This window comes from Heterodontus francisci, chromosome 40 (genome assembly GCF_036365525.1).
Source record: "Heterodontus francisci isolate sHetFra1 chromosome 40, sHetFra1.hap1, whole genome shotgun sequence".
NCBI classification, from domain to species: Eukaryota; Metazoa; Chordata; class Chondrichthyes; order Heterodontiformes; family Heterodontidae; genus Heterodontus; species Heterodontus francisci.
The window spans coordinates 20,016,725-20,039,923 of NC_090410.1; the positions used below are offsets into that span (position 1 = coordinate 20,016,725).

At 43.9% G+C, this 23,199-nt stretch overlaps 1 protein-coding gene across 2 annotated transcripts in view; it reads right to left on the minus strand.

The window, feature by feature from the left end:
• rnaset2l (ribonuclease T2, like) overlaps positions 1–22,876 on the minus strand; it is a 52,443-nt gene extending 29,567 nt beyond the window's left edge. For both annotated transcript variants that reach the window (XM_068019163.1, XM_068019162.1), the window contains exons 1-5: positions 22,734–22,876; positions 15,136–15,245; positions 12,293–12,347; positions 8,246–8,310; positions 6,025–6,082 (exon numbers count right to left, since the gene is read on the minus strand). In XM_068019163.1, the coding sequence (XP_067875264.1) occupies positions 6,025–6,082; positions 8,246–8,310; positions 12,293–12,347; positions 15,136–15,218 (261 nt within the window). In that variant the 5' untranslated portion in view covers positions 15,219–15,245; positions 22,734–22,876. The remainder of the gene's footprint in view (positions 1–6,024; positions 6,083–8,245; positions 8,311–12,292; positions 12,348–15,135; positions 15,246–22,733) is intronic.
• Between the last annotated feature and the right edge of the window lie 323 nt (positions 22,877–23,199).

Genomic DNA, 23,199 nt, shown 5'->3' on the forward strand with positions numbered 1-23,199 from the left:
TAGCAGAGCTCTAGCAAAGGTGACTCATAATTGTTTGTCAGAGAGTATAAATGCAGGGGTCTCTGAGCACTGCTTGAGTGCACGGAGTGTGAAGAAGGGAGTTTGGTGAGTGAAGGAGTTCAGTGAAGAGGGAAACTATAAATTTTAATTAAGAGAAATAAATTTAATTAAATTAGCACAATTGTTATGACTGAGGCAGGAGGAGTGCACTGTTTTTTCTAGTTCAACTTCTCCACATGTCACAACATATATTTAAATGTTTACCCAGTCACTGATATGGTCAATCATAGACTCTATTTTCATCCCAGAATAAAATACACCAACCAGGTTTCTTTAATAAACAACAAAATTATCAGTTTATTATAAAACAAGACTTAACCAGTAACGAAGCAAAGCATTAACACACAGATTGAAATATGAAAGCTCCCTTTTTACCTTAGCCCCTCACACACACACATACACCAGTTAACCGAAATATAAAGGGATTTTCTCTTCAGAGCTCTTACAAAAAAAAGCCAAAAAAAGAATACTTTGGCCAAATACTTGCTCATTCTTGAAGGAAAAAAAGAGATGTAGAAAGATGTCAGTTGTCCCTTTATTCTGGCATCCCAAATATGTGTAGATGGCTGTCAATGGGATCTTTCTAGAACAGTTCTTTTCAGGCGACATTGAAGATCAGTTTGGCAGGCTTTCCAGGAGAAATGCGGCAACAGGAGTTTCTGGCAAGCCTTTCAGCAGGAATGCAGCATCAATTTCTCTATTTCTTACACTCACTTCTAAGAGCTTCTCAAAGAGATGGAAAAGCTGGCAGACTTTTCAAAGAGATTGAAAAGGATAAGCTGGGGCTTTGTCCTTGGCAGGTTGATTTTTAAACTCCTTTCAATACAGTGTCCACAACCCAACTGACTGTTCAAAGCGAATCCAAAAACAATATCCCAACGGTCAAGCCTCCTGACCCCTATAAACCTTGACCTGTTACTTCTCCGTCAACATCCTCCCTAGGCTGGCTACATATTTGAAGACAGGTGATTGTTTACAAACCAAATCTAAAAGCCTTTCCAATGACCACTTAAAAAAAAACACAAAGTCCAGCATCTATGGAATCCTTTTCAGTTTTAAAACACAAGTCCTCAAAAAAATTAACAAAAAATGGAAGCACTTTTGTAACACAATAAACATGGTAAGACAGGTGATGTGGCATGGCTGCAGCATGTGGGAGCTCCTGGATGCCGCAGCAATCCATGGCAACCACGTCTGTTGTGTTAGGGGCTTGAGGAGCTTTGGCTCAGAGTAGATGAGCTGGAGGCTGAGCTGCAGACATTGCGATGCATCAGGGAGGGGGAAAGTTACCTGAACACTTTGTTCGAGAAGGTAGTCACACCACTTAGGATAGGGTCGTCTGATTTGGTGGTCTGGGACAGGAGGGTGTGACTGCAAGTCAGACAGGTAAGGGAATCATGAAGGTGGGAGTGAAGCAGCAATTAGGCAATACGTTCGAAGTTCTTGCAGCTTGTATGGACAAGAGTGAGGGCTGTAGTGTGGATTAGCAGACTGACCATGGCACCATGGTATAGGAAGCCATTCAAGTGGGGGGAGTTAAAAGGAATATAGTGGTAGTAGGGGATAGTATAGTCAGGGGTATAGACACTGTTCTCTGTAGCCGAGACCATGAGTCCAGAAGGCTGTGTTGCCTGCCTGGTGGCCAGGGTTCAGGACATCTGCTTAGGGCTGGAGAGGAATTTAAAGTGGGAGGAGGACAATCCAGTGGTCTTGATCCATGTAGATACCAACAATGTAGATAGGATTAGGAAAGAGGTTCTGCATAAGGAGAATGAGGATCAAGGCACTAAATTAAAAAAGCAGAACCTCAAAGGTTCTGGATTATTACCTGAGCCATGTGCAAATTAGCATAGGGTAAATAAAATTAGAGAGATGAATGCGTGTCTCAAAGACTGGTGTGGGAGAAGCTGGGTTCTGGTTCGTGGGGAGATTGATAGATTTCTACATATAAAAACATCAACGGTTATGGGGATAGTTCAGGAAAGTGGTGTAGAAGTAGAAGATCAGCCATGATCTCATTGAAAGGCAGAGAGGGCTCGAAGGGCTGAATTGCCTCCTCCTGTTCCTATTTTTTATGTTCTTATGAGTGCCCTTAGAGGTCCAAAATGGTGTCCATGGTGTACACGCACACTTATGGAGTGAGTGGCAACAGCCGCCATATTGGTGAGTGCGTTAGCATGCGCACAGTTAGTGCCTGCCGGGAGTACGCAGAGTAGGCAGATCATGCCGCTTATCATTGTGCAATGCTAATTTGACATCAGTGCTGCAATTTTGGAGCTTAACGCTCACACATCTAAACACAAGTTCCACAGGAGGAAGGACTCCCCACCAGCTCTTATTTAAAGGGATCATCAACTACTTACAGGTTAGTTGCTGATTGATTTCCACCAGCTGTTGTTGCGATTGTAGAAGTGTTTGGTGCTTTGCAGAGTTGTTTAAAGTTGCTAAAAACTACAGGGAGTGGTGTGACAGGTGCTGAAGGACTTTGTTCTGACTTCAAGGATTCTGCAGAAACCACTTGCAAGATGTGGGTGCATTAGTTTGCACCCCTTTGGACTACAGCATGACTGGGAGAATGAACAGAGGCCACTCAGAGCAGGACAAGCTACTAGAAGAGGAAGAAGAAGGAGGGAGAACGCAGCAGGAGGCCATATCCACTCGGTGTTCAGGAGCAATTCTCCCACCTGAAGGTCAGCGAGAAACAATGGGTTTGGAGGCAGGGAGAGCATAAAATTGGGTGGGATGTTGGCGGTGGGTGGGGGAGGGGCAGGGCGGAGCAGTTCCTGCCACCTTCCTGCCTCTGGGGAGGGTAGATTGATGAATGGCCTTCCCGCCACCAATTTACCAGGGTAGTTAATCCCCAATTAAGGGCCTCATCCCACCGCCGCCACAATTATCCCGATGGCGGGTGACCCTGTCGCCACGCGGGAAGCACGGCACGACAAACCATGCTGGCTGCTTCCCGATTCCGGGGGGGGGGGGCGGGGCGGGCTGGTCCCTCGTTAAAAGGCACTTAGTGCCTGAACAAGGGACTCGGCATCAGGAAGGGGGCAGCTGAGACCCACTGCCCTGCCCCTCCCCTGTGATCCCTAACACTGCGAGACCCCTCCCGCCCTGATCTACCTGTGGCCTGGTCCAGCGCCACTTCTGGACCTCGGGTAGGAGCTCCTCTGGCAGCAGCCACCACCTCCACGGTGGCGCTGCTCATTGGAAGAGCTGTCGGCCTCCAATTGGCCTACAGCTGTCCAAGGTTGGAAATCTGGCGCCGGGGTTCTTGAACCCATGGAGGTCCACCGCTGTCCACTTAAGTGCCTGATTGTCGGTAGTTTCGGCGGGCCTCGCAGTGAAGAGGCAACGCAAGGTTCTCGGCGTCGCTTTTTCTGGACATCCAGACCCCCGTCACCAGCATATAATTCTGGCCAATGTGTGAAATGTCTGCACTCCAGTAAGGACACCTTAGTGACATGTGCCACCTGCTGCAGCCATAACTGCAACCTCAGAGCAGGGCAAGAACTTCATTGGGCGTAGCAATGAAGGCCATGAACATTTATGTATTGGGGTCCTTCCAGGCTGGAGCTGGAGATATTTGCAAAATCTCCCAGTTTGCTGTCCTCTGTTGCATAAGGGAGGTCACTGAGGCTCTGTAATCAAAGAGCTCTGAGTACAACAGCAGGCCGAGTGAGGATTGCAGGCTTCCCTGTGGTGCAGAGTGCTATTGACTGCATGCACGTCACTTTGCAGGCACCGCATAAATACTGAGATGTACTGCAACTAAAAAGGATGCCATTTCCTCAATGTCAGCCAGTGTGCGACATCAAGCAGTGAATCATACAGGTCAATGCCTGGTATCCTGGCACCAGTCAAGATACCTTCATCCTACGGCAGTCTGCTGTGCTACCTACATCACATGTCTTGCTAAATCACAGTGGTGGAGAGGGAACAACACTGAGTAAATGACTCTTTATAAGCACTTCCATCAACAGCTCCGATCTAAGGACCCCTGAACCCCCATTTTAAAGGGGCAGATAGACGAGTTTCTGAGATACCAGCAAGAATGTTGGGAAATTGTTTAAAGGACATTAATGCATCACTATGGCCTCATTCAAATAAAAGAACAAATAAATAAAAGTTCTGTCGCCCTAATAGTGCAAAATTGAATGAAGCACTAGATGGAGAGGTGGTATGACAGATCTCTAACCTGATCTTCAGTGGGTTTGGCCCAATTTATTCCCATTTATTGGATGAAATCAACTGGAAAATCTTGGTTAATTATCTCATGCTTAGACTGACTCATTTCTGAAAAGAAATAATTCATCTTCTAATCTGTATGCTATCTGCCAAGCAAGCAGTTAATTATCAGATTTTATTTTCAAAACCGCGATCATTATATACTTATGCTGATAAATTTTGTATATTGGATGTTTTGAACCTAGTTTGATCCCCAGTGGTATGATGCGATATATTTACGGCTAAATCTCTTGACTACTTGACTACTTTTATCTGGCAAAAATATGCTTCACTTTTCTTTCAGACAATATCTGCCAAACTGAGATCTTGTAAATTTATAAAGTTGTAAATTAATATTTGTGGTTCCATAGTTCAGAGTATTCAGAAGTCAATACAGAACTTCTACTTCTCACAACACAGAGCTGAGGATACTGTAGGGACATGGGTTCCCTATTGATGTGACTTCCTGTTTTCACTCTGCTTCTTTTTAACTAGAATGTTAGCTAATATTAAAATATTATTCTGCCTAAATAATACAACTTTTTTTTTAACTGCTCTTAAGTTTGCCATGGCACTGTGTCACATTATTCAAAGCTAGCAGAGACCCACAAAACATTTGCGGTGAAATTAGTATCTGAATGCAATAGTATTTCTTTAAATCCCCATCTCATGCCATTCCAAACTTCCCATGCCATCCCTTTCATGCCATACCCATCCCATTCCTTTCATCCCTCTCACATCACCCAATCTCATCCCCCATCCCACCCTATGCCATCCCCATCCCCCATTCCCCATCTCTCCCATGCCGTGCCATCCTGTATTCCATACCTCCCATGCATCCTCCCCCCATGTTTTCCCCTCTCCATCATGCCATCCTGTTACCACCCCCCGCCCCCATGCTGTCCCATTTTCCCCCTCCATGCCGTTTTTTTCCCCTTCACCTTGAAGAACATTACTAAGGGGGAATTTTATGCTCTCCCCCGTGGCGGGTTTGGAAGCGGGGAGAGCATGGAATCACGTGGGATGGTGGCAGAGGGGACCCTGTCACCATCCCACCTCCACCGAAATTAAGTCCGAATTGGGAAGGCCTGTGAAAGGCCTCGCTGCCAATTGAGGCCCTTAACCAGACAGCTAATGCCCAATTAAGGGCCTCATCCCGCCGCCGCAATGATCCAAGCGGCAGGTGGCCCTGTCACCATACGGGAAGCACGGCACGAGAAACCGTGCGGGCTGCTTGCCAGCTGCGGTGGTGGTGGGGGAAATCCCTCGTTAAAAGGCATTTAGTGCCTGAACAAGGGACCCAGCATCAGGAAGGGAGGAGCCCGCTGAGAGGCCCCACCCCCGCCCTTACTGCCGACTCCCCTATACCCCCTCCTCTGCGACCCCCACCCTGCGAGACCCCTCCCACCCTGACCTACCTGTGGCCTGGGTCCAGCACCACTCCTGAGCCTCGGGTGGGTGCTCCACTGGCAGCAGCCACAGCCTCCGCGGTGGCGCTGCTTATGTAGAGAGCTGCCAGCCTCTGATTGACCCGCAGCTCTCCAAGGGCGGGAGTTCCACCGCCAGGGTCCTTTATCCCGTGGAAGGCCTGTCTCAGTCCAGGTTAAGTGCCTAATTGGCACCTGATTCGGCGGGCTTCCCACAGAAGAGGCGATGCAGGATTCTCGGCATCGCTTTTTCCAGACATCACCTGGATAAATCCCAGTCTAAGTGCTTTATTTGACTATTTTTCCTTACACCAATGTCGTCTTGAGTTAACTTCCATGTGGCATTGCAGAACCGTTTCCCATCTGGCCTGAAATTAAATACAAATGCCATTATTTAGGTTGGGGCCAGTTCAACCCAATTAATCTAGCTAACTCATTCAATTAGATTTGATCCATTCAATTTTCCCAGTACATTGAAACAAATTCGAATATAGCCCGCTCAATTTGGCCATTCCAAACAAATCCAACCAGATCGATCGAAACCAACTAATTGCTAACCAACTGATTCTATCCAAATAAACATGTAAATTCTCATTACATGACTGTTACAAAAACTACAGAAATTTTTCTAATCCAAACATTTTCTATTTGTTTCATTTTTTCCTACCCAAAGTCAGAATGTCCTAACTCTTATGGGGTTAAGGTTCCACAGATGCTAGCAGTCCTCTGATACCTTGCCCTTGTGGCCATTCTTTGGGGATGAAATTACATAGCAAGTTTTGGCAGACTATTCAACCCAAATTATTGAGGGCCCGATCCAGTCCTCACCCAGTATCCACAAGCATATACTTCGCAGTAGCAGCTGCTGGACAGTAAGGTGGGAAGCATAGCTGAATGTTCATCTCCATAGCTTGGGACCATTTGTAGTAAACCAATTGTTATTCTAGCTAAATCAGATTGGAACTTGGAACTGGACCTTTTTTGATGGACCAGTAAAGGTTGCCCCAGGGTCACCAAACAAAAATCGTTACAACAAGTGATGTTTTTAGGGCGCCACTACTATGGGATGGTCCAATCAAACTAGAAAGATACCAACATAAGCATCAAGTGTCGCCAAAAACATCAGGATACCTTCCCAAATAAATTAGGATTTTATTATTGATGTCGACAAGACATTCTGTACCCTGTGCTGCCTAGCAGTTGTGGAAGGCATCAAATGTACCAATAGGCAGCACACGCCCCCTCTCCAGACACAGATAAGACCAAAGAAGAGAGATAGGCAGGCAAAGGGACCTCCCCAATGGGGTCTTGCTCTGGTCTATATAGCTTACACACTTGTCTTTGCCTATATGCAAGTACTTTCTACAGAATATAATAAAGTTACTCTTAATGTTCAAAGCTTATTCTTTCCAAAAATAATCTATATATATATATATACACTGTGTATGCATTACCAAAATAATGGTTTATTTGAAATAATTAAGTGCAGGTCATTGCTATATGCACGGAACTAGAATTTTGACTACAGAAATCACTACATGGATGAGAGGCTCAAAGAGCTGGGTCTGTATGCTTTAGTAAATCTGGGGTGATTACCAAAGGGTTGTATAATAATGAAAAGATTATGTGTATTCATGTGAACCAGTCATTCCAACTGGGTAGGTTAGAGAGGGCCAAGGGTTGTATTTACAAGTTACACAAAAGAAGAGCTAAGATGGATGTTGGCCAGTTTTTATTTTCGCACAGAAAGTGGGCCTGTACAATAGGAAGCCTGCACATATAGTGAATGTTAATTCACTGTATTTCTTCAAGAGAAAGCTGGACTTGTTTCTAGTTGGTGCAGAGATCTCCTCGTATACCTGTAATATACATTAGAGTTATGTAATCTCCTGGACTTGTTTCTATCACTCAGATTTGGTTCCCAAATTTTGTCTTAGATTTTCACTAATTTACTATCTCTCCTAGGGGATTAAGTGGCTCAGGGTGTGTAGAGTTTGTAGCGTGATGCATGGAGCATCATAACTGTGTGGAGCAGGTGAGATGCGCCAGTGGGTCTTTTTCTGTCTGTCATGTCTGTATGTTCATATGACAGATGGAGGTTTCAGATTGGCTTCCTGTGCTCGATTTTCTGAGTTGAAGCTAATTGAATGTACTAACTTTTGTAAAGAATTTGTTAGTTTCCTCAGGTTTGTTGGGCATAGTTGTGCTTTAATCTTGTGCCTTTCCACATTTTTGTTGCAAGTAATGGAAATTGGTTACTACGTGATGCTAATTATACTGTTATTCCCAGCTTTATTATAAAATACCACTGGAATAGTGCTCTAGCCATCCAAACCATCAGATATAAGCTGATTTCCATTTTGCGGCGAAGTAAGCACATACGGCTTTTTTTATAATGAGTTGTATGAAAATATCCTCAACCAGTTTTGTAATATGCCCATGACAAATTAAACCACTAAGTTCTGCAGATATAATAGAACTTCAGACAAATAAAAGTAGTAAACATATAGTTAATAGTTCTTTTTAATTACCAGAGTCCATGTATGGTCCAGCTATCCACATGCTTTGGAATCTCACAGCGAATATTTGAAAAAGTCTAAAGAAATGGAAATAATTGTTGTTCAGTTTTTTATTGTATTTATATTTCTACTACATAGCTACTCAGCTGGTATCCTCTGTCAGCTGAATTAGGCTGTAGATTATTTTTAGAGCTTCTAGTAAGAGTGTTTTGCTGCAGTGTAATACAGAGTACTGTCCTTTCACCTCTGAAACTGAAGTAGGTTTAGAACCATTTCTGAGGGACGATGGTAGGGAGCTACCACTGAGGACCACAGGAGAAGCTGAGTTGGTAGAGCCAGATGTGATAGCACGCATTGCTACATGAAGGTGTTGCATCATAGTGGTTGTCTATCACACATAGATCCAATTGAGGAGGAGAGTCTTGATTACATATGTCTTGGACACATTTCTATCCAACTGAACAGGTTATACATTACAATTTTGAAGATGATGACTATTAACTTTTTGTTTTCTGAGAAGACATTGTTCCTATTGCTTCCAACCAGCCAGAGGAAGTGTTTTCTGCACTCAAGAAAAATTAATGACCAATAGATGAGTTCAAGTGGGACGGATGGCCATTCCTCATCTCCGCCTTTTCTAATGTTTGTAGTATGGCCAACATCTGACCCTTAATTTATATAAAAGTTTTGAGGGCATTTCCACACTATAGATGTCATACTTTGTAAAACACCAACAAAAACTATACGAGAAAGAAACCCATTATTTCTCATCTTACTGAGCTTGAGGTAACATCCCAAGATGCTTAACGAGAGTGATACCAATAAAACATTTATGACACCGACCCACAAAAGGAGATATGACCAAATGACCAAAAGCTTGATCCAAGAAGTAGGTTTTAAGGAGCATCTTAAAAGAGAAGAGAAAGGCAGAGAGGTTTAGGCCAAGACAGCTGAAAGCACAGTGGTCAATGGTGCCACGATTAAAATTAGGGACATATAACAGGCTTGAATTGGAGGAGCGCAGAGATAGCGAAAGCTTCTATGGCTGTAGGAAGATACAGATATAGAGAGGGGCAAGGCCATGGAGGGAGTTGAAAACAAGGATGAGGTGTTTAAAAGTGAGGCGTTTCAGACAGAGATCCACTGAAGGTCAGCAAGCACAGGGGTGATTGTTGAATGAGATTTGGAAGAGTTAAGATAGGGGTAACAGAGCTCTGGACAAGCACAGGTTTATGTAGGTGAACGTTAATTAGCCTTTAATTGACATGAGGACCTATATAGACCACTTCCTTAAAGGCAGTACCTGATCAGTGGACTGAGAAGGGAAGACAGTTTACAACCATGCTCCAGTCTGCAGACTATCCATTGACAATGCAATCAGAGATTGACTATAACTGCTGCCATTTTGGTAAATGTTTTTATTATAGATTGTTTTTAATTTCAGTTCTATCGGCTGCAGTGGAACTTGCTGTCTACCCAGCGCCCAACATAATAAGCTATTTTGGGAAAAGAGTTAGCATACTCGCCCAATACCTCAAGGTAGTGGCAAAAAGGTATTGTTCAAAATTCTGATAGAGTAGCTGCTGAGCCATTAATTCCAAAGCAGGATGTCACTGATCAGAGTCCCAGGGTTGGCCACTGATCAGGGTCCCAGGGTTGTGGGACATTAAACCATGCCTGTTACACCTGAGTGAGGTCCATAGTTCTCATTTAACCTACTCGTCGGAGTGGCTTGCAAAAGTTAGGTGGCCCATCACCGAGAAAGACATAAACTAGCCTAACTCCATTCATGCCATCTGCATTAGTTTTGGTCTGGTTTTTGAGTGGCTTGGAAATTTCTGAAATATAAATGAAATACTAAACGTCTGTTAGTAAACGACAACTTATATTTATATAGTTCCTTTAAGGTAATAAAAGACCCCGAAGCACTTCACAGGAGCATTATAAAGCAAGATTTGCCAATGAGCCACATAAGGTGATATTAGGGCAGATGGACCAAAAGCTTGGTCAAAGAAGTAGGTTTTAAGGAGTGTCTTAAAGGAAGCAGCAGAGAAGTTTAGGGAGGGAATACCAGAGCTTATGGCCGAGGCAGCTGAGAACATGGCCACCAATGGTGGAACAGTTAAAATTGCAGATGAGTGCAGAGATCTTGAAGGCTTGTGGGGCTGGAAGAGATTACAGGGATAGTAAGGGGCAAGGCCTTGGAAGGATTTAAAAACAAGGATGAGAATTTTAAAATTGAGGTGTGTTAGTTAGTGTAGTTAGCTAGCATAAGGATAATAGGTGAATGGGACTTGTGAGAGTTAGGATACGGGCAGCAGAGTTTTCGATGACCTCAGGTTTACAAAGGGTAGAATGTGAGAGACTGGTCAAGAGTGTGTTGGAATACTCAAATCTAAAAGTAACAAAGGCTTGGATGAGGGTTTCAGCAGCAGCTGAGTTGAGACAGAGGTGGAGTCGGACGATGTTACGGAAGTGGAAATAGGCAGTCTTAGTGATGTGGTTGGAAGCTCATCATGGGTCAAATATGATACTGAGCTTATAAACAGTCTAGTTCAGCCTCAGATAGTTGAGGGAGAGGGATGGTGTCAGTAGCTAGGGAACGGTAGTGGGAAGTGAAAACAGTGGCTTTGGTGTTCCCAATATTTAACTGAAGGAAATTTATGCTTTTACTGAATTTTGGACAAGCAGTCTGATAATTTAGCAACAGTGGAGAAGATGAGAGAGAGGTGGTTGTGAGGTCGATCTGGATCAGTGTACCGGTACGTGTGAAAACTAATGCTTTGTTTTCAGATGATTTTGAAGTGGGGCAGCATGTAGATGAGAAATAGAAGGAGACCAAGGATAGATCCTTGGGGGACACCAGAGGTAATGGTGTGAGAGCAGGAAGAGAAATCATTGTAAGTGGTACTCTAGCTACGATTAGATAGATAAGAATGGAATCAGGCAAGTGCAGTCCCACATAGTTGAATGATTATGGAGAGCTGTTGGAGGAGGATGGTTAGTCAACCATGTCAACAGCTGCAGATAGGTCAAGAAGGATGAGGAGAGATAGCTTACCTTTGCTACCTTTATGGGCGGCACAGTGGCGCAGTGGTTAGCACCGCCGCCTCACAGCTCCAGCGACCCGGGTTCAATTCTGGGTACTGTCTGTGTGGAGTTTGCAAGTTCTCCCTGTGTCTGCGTGGGTTTCCTCCGGATGCTCCGATTTCCTCCCACATGCCAAAGGCCAAAGACTTGCAGGTTGATAGGTGAATTGGCTGTTATAAATTGCCCCTAGTATAGGTAGGTGGTAGGGAAATATAGGGACAGGTGGGGATGTGGTAGGAATATGGAATTAGTGTTGGATTAGTATAAATGGGTGGTTGATGGTCGGCACAGACTCGGTGGGCCGAAGGGCCTGTTTCAGTGCTGTATCTCTAAACAAAACTAAACTACTGTCACTTAGGATGTCATTTGTGACGTTGGTAATAAACATTTCGTAACTGTGGTGGGGCGGAAACCTGATAGGAGGGATTCAAACATAAATTGCTGGAAAGATGAGCATGGATTTGGGAGTTGACAGCGCGTTCAAAGACTTTGGAGAGGAAAGAGAGGTTGGAGTTGGGGCAGTAGTTTGCAAGGTCGGTGGTGTCAAGGGATGGTTTGAGGAGAGGGGTGATAACGGCAGATTTAAAGGAGCGAAGGATAGTACCTGAAAAGAGAGAGAACCATTAACAATATCAGCTAAGATAGGGATAAGGAAAGGAAGTTGAGTGGTCAGCAGTTTAATGGGAATAGGGTCAAGGGAGCAGGAGGTGAATCTCATGGACAAGGGGTTTCTCTAAAAAAAATTTAATTTTGTGTTTCGTGAAATTGAAGCATTGGTTTTAAGAGCAAAGCAAACTGCAGAATTTGTCCCATGATCCTGCTCCTTTTAACATAGTCTCTGTCTAGTTTTGGACTTGATACAAGGCAATGGAAAAACGATGGGTATTATTCTAATAAACAGTATCCCAGGAGTCCTGTAATTTGCTTTACAAAAACCTGTGAATGTAACATTATTTGCAAAATTCTTACCATGCAGAATGATCCTGGCCACAGTTGAGCAAATGTCAAACACTTCCAGTGGCAGCTTTGAAAGAAAGGTCATAAAATGAGAACCAACAAAGCTGAATGTTTTTTCAAAGACAAAAGTTTCTGAGTATGCTGAATTTCTGAAGAGGTTTTCAGATTGTAATTCTGACTGCAGACTGAAGAATGGCTGAAAATGACGAATAACATAGTTTTTCTAGGGGCTCTCTCCACCGCTGGTGCACAGTAACAGCAGTGTGTACCATAAACAAGATGCACGGCAGCATCTCGCCAAGCCTCCTTCAAAAGCACCTTCCAAACCCACCTAGAAGGCCAAGGGCAGCAGACGCATGGGAACATGACAACCTGCAAGTTCCCCTCCAAGCCACATACCATCCTAATTTGGAACTATATCGCCATTCCTTCACTGTCGCTGGGTCTAAAACCTGGAACTCCCTCCCTAATAGCACTGTGGGTGTATCTACACCACTAGGACTGCAGCGGTTCAAGAAGGCGCTTCACCACCACCTTCTTGAGGGGAATTAGGGATGGGTAATAAATGCCGACTTTGCCAGCGATGCTCACATCCCATAAAAGATTTTTTTTAAAGTATGCTGAGGTCAAGGATGTGAATTATATCCCTGACTGCCAGAACAGTGAGTTCTGGAAAGCACTGAACGAAAATAGGTGAGGAAGAGCAGCCTAAGTTGGACTGCAGTTCCACAGCTAATTGCAGTCAGTTATGAACTAGTATTGGCAGAGATATAAGACACAGGTCCCCAGGCTGGCCTCCAACTTAGAAAAGGGAACCGGGTGTAATATATTGAAGGTTGCTGATAATACAGAGCTAGATGGGGAAGTAAACTGTGACAAGGACGTAAGGATGTTGCAAAGGGATATAGACAGATTAAGTAAGTGCATAAGAAGGTGGAAGTTGGAGTATAATATGGGAAATGTGAAGTTATTCACTTTGGTAGGAAGAATGGAAAAGCAGAATATTCTTTAAAAGGTGAGAGAGCAGTAAATGTTGGGATTCAGAGGGATTTGGGTTTTCTCACACAAAAATCACAAAGTTAATGCAGGTAGGAAAGCTAATGGTATGTTAGCCTTTATTACAAGGCTGGGGGGTGCAGGGTGATGGTTGCAGTACAACAGTAAAGAAGTTTTGCTGCAATTATATAGGGCTTTGATGAGACCATACTTGGAATACTGTGCATAGTATTGGCCTCTTTACCTTGCCGTAGAGGAAGTGCAATGAAGGTTCACTAGATTGATTCCTGGGATGAGAGGGCTGTCTTATGAGGAAAGATTGAATAGAATAGGCCTATATTCCCTAGAGTTTAGAAGAATGAGAGGGAATAAAATTCTTAGAGGGTAGTCGGTAGATTCCCCTCACTGGAGAGTCTAGAACTAGGGAGTTAGAATAGGGGTTTGAACATTTAGTATCTAGTTAATCTCTAGTTCACTTTCTTTCTTCATTTAAGCCATTTAGGATTGAGATGAGAATTTTTTTCACTCAGATGTGAATCTTTGGAATTCTCTAGCCTAGAGGGCTATGGATACTTAGTCACTGAGTATATTCAAGCCTGAGATTGATAGATTTTTGAGCACTAAGGGAACTGAGGAATATGGGGATCGGACAGGAAAGTGTAGTTGATGTAGAAATTCAATTATGATCTTATTGAATGGCAGAGCAGGCTCGAGGGGCTGTATGGCATACTCCTGCTCCTATATCTTATGTTCTTATGTCCTAGTCAATAAAGTTGTGTAGGTGAGAACATCCAAGGGAAAAAATAAAATAGCCAACAAAAATTTAATTACTATTTCATTTTTTTATTTGATTAGAACCTAAGAATATATATCTAACTTTTCCTGGCATCTGTCAATGATTGCCATCATTACAACTGTGAAACTAACAACAACGCCTAGTGTCCACACATGGGCAGTTAAACGTGGAAATCCAGAAGTTGCTCTCAGTGATTGCCTGTTCCTCCATAGGGTGCTGGTTGTAGTCCCCACAGATGGAAATCATTTGAAATCACTTGAACTTCCACTTTTACGCCATTGGTCTCACTATAAAAACCCTTGAAAAAGTTACTCTTGTTGAGTAATGCGTACCTACATTTTTTAACGGTGTACTAAGTTCATAATTACTGCTGAACAACCTCTCTTACCCCAAAAAAACTAATTTTATATTTATGGAATGTCAAATTTCTCCATTATGATACAAAATTCCATATGTTTATAATATAATAAATATCAATCTTTTATGGTTTGTTTATGATATTTCAGTTTCTACCTTAATCTCTTTTGTATGTCCCAATCTTTTTTTCACTCTTTGTAAAATAATTTAAAAGTGCTTTTTACTTCTTGGTTTGCTGTCTATGAGAATTCTTCAATGTGATTGGCTGCTTAGTCTGCTTGATGACATCAATGATGCTGGGTGCCGGAAAGTTGGTGCCAGAATAAACTTAACGTTGGAATAGGTGAAAGCCACAGAGTTCACTAGAACTTTGTGGGAAGCTTTCTTTGAGTCAGTGGCAAACACTATCACTTCTCCACTGACTGCAAAATCTGGGCCATTGATTTGGATATGCTAAATGGTTAATTTTTTGCATACTTGGCATATCCTTGTTTGTATGTTTAAAGAGGAGATGTACCAATGGAATTCAGAGAAAACACAGGAACAATTATAGCACATTGGAAAAGCCTAGTAATAGTGGTGGAATGAAATCTGTGAAACTTTGCACCAGAATGGAGATGAGAAACAGGAACAGAAAATGCAGTAATATTTTTAGATACTAGGTTTATTGTAGCACCTGCAGCAGACCATAATGTGCCAAACCTACCGGTCTTTCATATCAGCTTGTGCTGCTGCGGTGGCCGTCAGAGCATAAAGCACAACCAAACATATTCCAGTGTACAAGGCCATCAGTAAGACACATTCACAGTTCTCCGCCTATCAAAAGACAGAACAACCAATGAATTATATTGTTGGGAACTTTTCTAAAGATATTATGCCAAATCTTGCTGGAAAAATAATGCAGTATTAATGGTGCATATTGTTGTTAATGCACAAAAAAGACAGCAAATTCAGGGGATTAAAGATACGCTGTGAATTGCGAATCTCCAGAATTTATTGGTTAATTTATGCTGCTCCACTACATGCTTCACACAAACAGATTCTTGCCCTTAGCCTCCCTTTTTTTTATAAGAACTTGCTGGATATGTACTTTATTTACCTATTAAACTTGTCACAGAAGTGAAGGGTCATGACTAACAGCTAAGTATCCTTTTTAACACTGTGATCATTGTTAATGCTATGCCAGCCAGCCAACCTCTTTAAGTCCAGAAAGAGAACAATTTAAACTGTTGAGTCTCCATGCAGTAAATTCTTATTTATAATTTTTTAAAATTAAAATGGTTTCCTTTTGTATATCTTTTTTCTCTCCACCTTAATCCAATCTTTCTTTCCCTCTCTTTATTTCTTTTTTTGTATCTTCCTTCTCTGTTGTCCCTCTGTTTCTTACTCAAATCTTAAATCACCTGATTAAGAAGATACCCTGTTGACTAAAGTCCATTCACTAAAGTCCAATATACCCCATTGCCCTCGCCATTATCAGCTCACACTTCCACCAAGTAACGGTGCAAACATTTTTGAGCTGAAGGGTGCAGGTAGACGTCTAACTAGTGGGGCACGCCACAAGATGCCCCACTCCAACAAGATTTAGCCCAATACATATCAGAGTGTTGCATTGTTCTACAAATAAATAGTATATTTTGTTTACATGATATTGATGGGCCAGATGTTACGACACCTGATTCTGTTGTACACGCTTAGAAGTGTTACATGCTTGACATGGGGGGTTATTTTGTTCCCAATGGTCTGTGTACAGGAAGTAGTATTTGGATACAATTTTTCCTACCTTTTCATCAAAAATTGTTGGGTAGGGTTTTGTCTGTATTGGGTATTCTGTCCACCCACCCGACCCTCCCACTGCACACATTGGGCTGATATTTTAGGCCCTGTATGGAGTGAGCATGGAGACGGGCAAGAATGAAAATTCACGCCGCCAGCCGGCGTGCCAGTTTCCCAGTGCCATCCACCCCCAGGCCATTTTCCCGGAGGTAGGATGGAGGGTGGGGAGCGGCGAGACGGCAGGTCTACCCACCCGCAAGCAGCAGGTAGCCATTTCAGTTTGTTAAAGACCTATTAAGGCCACAGTGTAGCTGGTTGGAGGCGGCCTCCCGGCGGCAGACCGGGGAGGAGGGGGGGGTGGCGCCTATGCTCCAGGTAGGCTTTGCGGTTCTCCCCGCCTGCCTGGCTTCAGCTGCAGCCGCAGGCCGCTGTGTAGAGGTGTCCCCCGCCAAATTGATGACGTGGCTGCGAAAAGTAATTTTTATTTTAAAGTTTAAAATGTTGGAGAGAGGGCACCTGTATCTTGGGGTGCCTCTCTCACTTCGCTGAAAAGCCAACCTGCTGCTTCTTCAGTGCTGGAGGGCCTGCTATTAGACCTCCAGCTTCGAAAGTCCACCTGCTGTCCTTAATTAGATGGTGAGCCCACCCTCTGGCTATTAATTGGCCAATTGGGGGAAAATTAGCCTGGCATCTGACTCCATTTGACCCTGACGGCAGGATCCCAAAGTCCACGGGGAAAACTCTCCTCATAGCTAATGCCCTCCAGACCAGGCAACATCCTGGTAAACCTCCTCTGTACCCTCTCCAAAGCCTCCACGTCCTTCTGGTAGTGTGGCGACCAGAATTGCACACAATATTCTAAGTGTGGCCTAACTAAAGTTCTGTGCAGCTGCAGCATGACTTGCCAATTTTTATACTCTTTGCCCCGACCGATGAAGGCAAGCATGCCGTATGCCTTCTTGACTACCTTATCCACCTGTGTTGCCACTTTCAGTGACCTGTGGACCTGAACGCCCAGATCTCTCTGCCTGTCAATACTCCTAAGGGTTCTGCCATTTACTGTATACTTCCCACCTGCATTAGACCTTCCAAAATGCATTACCTCACATTTGTCCGGACTAAACTCCATCTGCCATTTCTCCGCCCAAGTCTCCAACCGATCTATATCCTGCTGTATCCTCTGACAATCCTTATCACTGTCCGCAACTCCACCAACCTTTGTGTCATCCGCAAACTTACTAATCAGACCAGCTACATTTCCTCCAAATCATTTATATATACTACAAACAGCAAAGGTCCCAGCACTGATCCCTGCGGAACACCACTAGTCACATCCCTCCATTCAGAAAAGCACCCTTCCACTGCTACCTTCTGTCTTCTATGGCCAAGCCAGTTCTGTATCCATCTTGCCAGCTCCCCTCTGATCCCGTGTGACTTCACCTTTTGTACCAGTCTGCCATGAGGGACCTTGTCAAAGGCTTTACTGAAGTCCATATAGATAACATCTACTGCCCTTCCTTCATCAATCATCTTCGTCACTTCCTCAAACAACTCAATCAAATTAGTGAGACACGACCTCCCCTTCACAAAACCATGCTGCCTCTTGATAATAAGTCCATTTGTTTCCAAATGGGAGTAAATCCTGTCCTGAAGAATCCTCTCTAATAATTTCCCTACCACTGACGTAAGGCTCATCGGCCTATAATTTCCTGGATTATCCTTGTTACCCTTCTTAAACAAAGGAACAACATTGGCTATTCTCCAGTCCTCTGGGACCTCACCTGTAGCCAATGAGGATGCAAAGATTTCTGTCAAGGCCCCCGCAATTTTATCCCTTGCCTCCCTCAGTATTCTGGGGTAGATCCCATCAGGCCCTGGGGACTTATCTACCTTAATGCTTTGCAAGACACCCAACACCTCCTCCTTTTTGATAATGAGATGACTGAGACTATCTACACTCCCTTCCCTAGGCTCATCATCCACCAAGTCCTTCTCCTTGGTGAATACTGATGCAAAGTACTCATTTAGTACCTCACCCATTTCCTCTGGTTCCACACATAGATTCCCTTCTCTGTCCTTGAGTGGGCTAACCCTTTCCCTGGTTACCTTCTTGCTCTTTATATACGTATAAAAAGCCTTGGGATTTTCCTTAATCCTGTTTGCCAATGACTTCTCATAACCCCTTTTAGCCCTCCTGACTCAAGTTCCTTCCTAATGTCTTTATATTCCTCAAGGGATTTGTCTGCTCCTAGCCTTCCAACCCTTACGAATGCTTCCTTTATCTTTTTGACGAGGCTCACAATATCCCGCGTTATCCAAGGTTCCCGAAACTTGCCAAACCTATCCTTCTTCCTCACAGGAACATGCTTGTCCTGGATTCTAATCAACTGACGTTTGAAAGAATCCCACATGTCACATGTTGATTTACCCTGAAATAGCCGCCCCCAATCTAAATTCTTCAGTTCCTGCCTAATATTGTTATAATTAGCCTTCCCCCAATTTAGCACCTACACCCGAGGACTAGTTTAGTTTAGAGATACAGCACTGAAACAGGCCCTTCGGCCCACCGAGTCTGTGCCGACCATCAACCACCCACTTATACTAATCCTACACTAATCCCATATTCCTACCACATCCCCACCTGTCCCTATATTTTCCCTACCACCTACCTATACTAGGGGCAATTTCTAATGGCCAATTTACCTATCAACCTGCAAGTCTTTGGCTTGTGGGAGGAAACCGGAGCACCCGGAGGAAACCCACGCAGACACAGGGAGAACTTGCAAACTCCACACAGGCAGTACCCGGAATTGAACCCGGGTCGCTGGAGCTGTGAGGCTGCGGTGCTAACCACTGCGCCACTGTGCCGCCCTTATCTTATCCTTATCCACAAGTACCTTAAAACTTATGGAATTATGGTCACTGTTCCCGAAATGCACCCCTACTGAAACTTCGACCACCTGGCCGGGCTCATTCCCCAATACCAGGTCCAGTACGGCCCCATCCCTAGTTGGACTATCTACGTATTGTTTCAAGAAGCCCTCCTGGATGCTCCTCACAAATTCTGCCCCATCCAAGCCCCTAGCACTGAGTGAGTCCCAGTCAATATAGGGGAAGTTAAAATCACCCACCACTACAACCCTGTTACCTTTACATCTTTCCAAAATCTGTCTACATGTCTGCTCCTCTACCTCCCGCTGGCTGTTGGGAGGCCTGTAGTAAACCCCTAACATCATGACTGCACCTTTCCTATTCCTGAGCTCCACCCATATTGCCTCGCTGCATGACCCCTCCGAGGTGTCCTCCCGCAGTACAGCTGTGATATTCTCCTTAACCAGTAATGCAACTCCCCCACCCCTTTTATATCCCCCTCTATCCCGCCTGAAGCTTCTAAATCCTGGAATATTTAGCTGCCAATCCTGTCCTTCCCTCAACCAAGTCTCTGTAATAGCAACAACATCATAGTTCCAAGTACTAATCCAAGCTCTAAGTTCATCTGCCTTACCTGTTATACTTCTTGCATTGAAACAAATGCACTTCAGACCACCAGTCCCGCTGTGCTCCGCAACATCTCCCTGCCTGCTCTTCCTCTTAGTCTTACTGGCCTTATTTACTAGTTCCCCCTTATTTATTTCACCTGCTGTCCTACTGCTCTGATTCCCACCCCCCTGCCACACTAGTTTAAACCCTTCTGAGTGACGCTAGCAAACCTCGCAGCCAGGATATTTGTGCCCCTCCAGTTTAGATGCAACCCGTCCTTCTTGTACAGGTCCCATCTGTCCCTGAAGAGAGCCCAATGGTCCAGATATCTGAAACCCTCCCTTCTGCACCAGCTGTTCAGACACGTGTTTAGCTGCACTATCTTCCTATTTCTAGCCTCGTTGGTACATAGCACAGGGAGTAATCCCGAGATTACAACCCTAGAGGTCCTGTCTTTTAACTTTCTACCTAACTCCCTAAACTCCCCCTGCAGGACCTCGTCACTCTTCCTGCCTATGTCGTTGGTACCGATGTGTACCACAACCTCTGGCTGTTCACCCTCCCCCTTCAGAATGCCCCCTGCCCGTTCAGAGACATCCTTGACCCTGGCACCAGGGAGGCAACATACCATCCTGGAGTCTCTTTCACGTCCACAGAAGCGCCTATCTGTGCCCCTGACTATAGAGTCCCCTATAACTATTGCTCTTCTGCGCTTTGTCCCTCCCTGCTGAACAGCAGTGCCAGTCGTGGTGCCACTGCTCTGGCTGCTGCTGTTTTCCCCTGATAGGCCATTCCCCCCAACAGTATCCAAAACGGTATACTTGTTAGAGAGGGGGATAGCCACAGGGGATTCTTGCACTGACTGCCTGCCCCTTCTAGCGGTCACCCATCTATCTGCCTGCACCTTGGGTGTAACCACTCTCTAAAACTCCTGCCTATGATGCTTTCTGCCACCTGCATGCTCCTAAGTGCATCCAGTTGCCGCTCCAACCGATCCATGCGGTCTGTGAGGAGCTGCAACTGGGTACACTTCCTGCAGATGTACTCGTCCGGAACACTGGAAGCGTCACGGACCTCCCACATCTCACAGGTGAAGCACTTCACCCCTCTAACTGACATTTCTAGCACTATTTAATAATTATATATTAGTCCTGTTCCAGAGTTTAAAACAAAGATATCGACAATTGCATCCATACATCTGCATTGACATTTTATAACAATTTCGATTTAATCAAAGAAAATACTAAAGCAAAAAAAAACTAGAAAATCTTATAGTGCACCAACTGTATGAGATAATGGATACTGAATGCCCATAGGATTCATGCATATTGAGTTCACACTGTCTGCATTATTGAGCACTGAGTCATGCTCTGCATCAATTCGACATAGCACACCTTAATTTGCTGGGAAGCATCCCTCTTCTAGCAGGACAACAAGAAGCATCTTTAAGAGCTGCTGGCACCAGATAACCCACGTCTTAACCCTGGTGTATTCAGTGCATTATGCAATATATGCCAGGGACATTTTAATTTTGTTACTCAGCTGGTCTTATACAATAATGTGGGGTCAGCTTACAGCACCCAAGGAACAGTGTTGCACTGGCACTATGCCAATACAGTGTTAATCAGCCTGCAGTGTTTGGTACAGCACACATTTATCCCAGAGTCAATGTGCCAGACTCTCAGCAGTGTTATTATCAAGCTAATCTTGGTTGTTTCAGGAAATCTGCCTGGCAGAAAACACCCCAGTATGATGACAATGAACCGACAGTATTATTGCGTTAACAATATTTAAAGCAATCTGTTAGATCCTTAGAGAGCACCTTCCAAACCCGTGACCTCTACCACCTAGAAGGACAAGGGCAGCAAATGCATGGGAACACCACCACCTGCAAGTTCCACTCCAAGCCACACACCATCCTGACTTGGAACTACATCGCCGTTCCTTCACTGTCGCTGGGTCAAAATCCTGGAACTTCCTTCCTCATCCCACATGGACTGCAGCGGTTCCCAAGGGCAATTAAGGATGAGCAATAAATGCTGGCCTAGCCAGCGACGCCCACAACCCACAAATGAATTTTAAAAAAACATCAGATCCGACCTTTCTGGATAGAATAATGGGCTTCTATCTCTGAGCAACATTCAGAAATGAGGTATTTACAATACTGAGTATGGTCCCAATCCATTCCAGGGCTATGGCACACAGCGTATGATTTGTTCATGGACCCAGGCACATGTACTGTGCCTTGCAATTCTTTAGTACATTGTTTTGCTCATATAATTTAGCAACAACAACCTCATTCCTCATGTCCAGAGATTGCTATTGAGACATGCAGTGAAATTAATGGGCATTAATGCTTCACTAACAGATGAAAATACAGCTCACCCAGTGAGATGATATATAAAATTTATTCAATCAATTTTTAATAAAAGAACAGAAGAATTTACTCTGCCTTTCCACACTTAAACAATAGTTTTGTTTTTGCACAGGCTCAAAAAACAAAAGCATTAGACTCTGAGGTAAGTTTGCATTGCCGCAGAAATAATGCAACCTGTAACACAGTCACATCACCAAAAATAACTCTGCGCTCTTCTGTACGCCAACTTGTTAGCAGTACCTGGAATATACTTAGCAATACCACCCTTTTAAAGCAGAAAATTCCACTTCTTTATAGCGACAGTTTTTAATTAAATGTTGTAGGAATAGGTTTACCTTTTCAGTGCCAGGGCATAGAGCTTGCCGGACCAGAAGCCGTTATCACAAAATCGGACACAAATCGTTCATAATTTTCTATCTCTGCATTTTAAGCGACAGAAAATCATGGGGCGCACACCTACAGTTTCCCAATATGTGCTCCCAGGTGGCAGGGCTTTCCACTGGAAGCTCACATTTGTAAAATCAGCCTTATGGCACACATGCACTTTGCTATTTGTCCAAATCCTCCTTTAAAGAAGCAAAGTGTGCAAATAGCTGGCGGGCACTGTGCTAAAAAGGGAATTGTCACTACATCCACTGCATAAATCGCATCAAAACAACAGGGCTACTTACCACCTGTTTGCTATTTAGAATTACACAAAGGTGTTCCTTTATGGTTGTCTGCAGTTGAGCAAAACAAGACGTGTTTCAATTGTCAGAAAAATTCTAACTATATAAAGCTGAATGGTGACAGAATGAAGAAGTCTCCTATTTTACTTCCTCTTTCAATAAACAGAAAGATTGCAAAATGGGTGTAATATTATGACCAGTAATCTGGAGTTCTTTAGTGGAGCAGGAAGTAAGTTTGCAGTACTTTCCTTAACAAATTAAATTGAATTAGGTGGAGTTCATGACAGAGCAGACATTACATATGGTCTCTGGAAGGAATGGGCTTGATGAGTGAATGCCCTGTTCTCATTCCATGCTTTCTATTGTTCCAGTCGTCTTAATGTGCTATTATATAAGGAGCAGATCACATTGACTCAATTGATAGCACTCTTTCTTTTGGATCAGAAGGTTGAATGTTTGAGTCCCACAC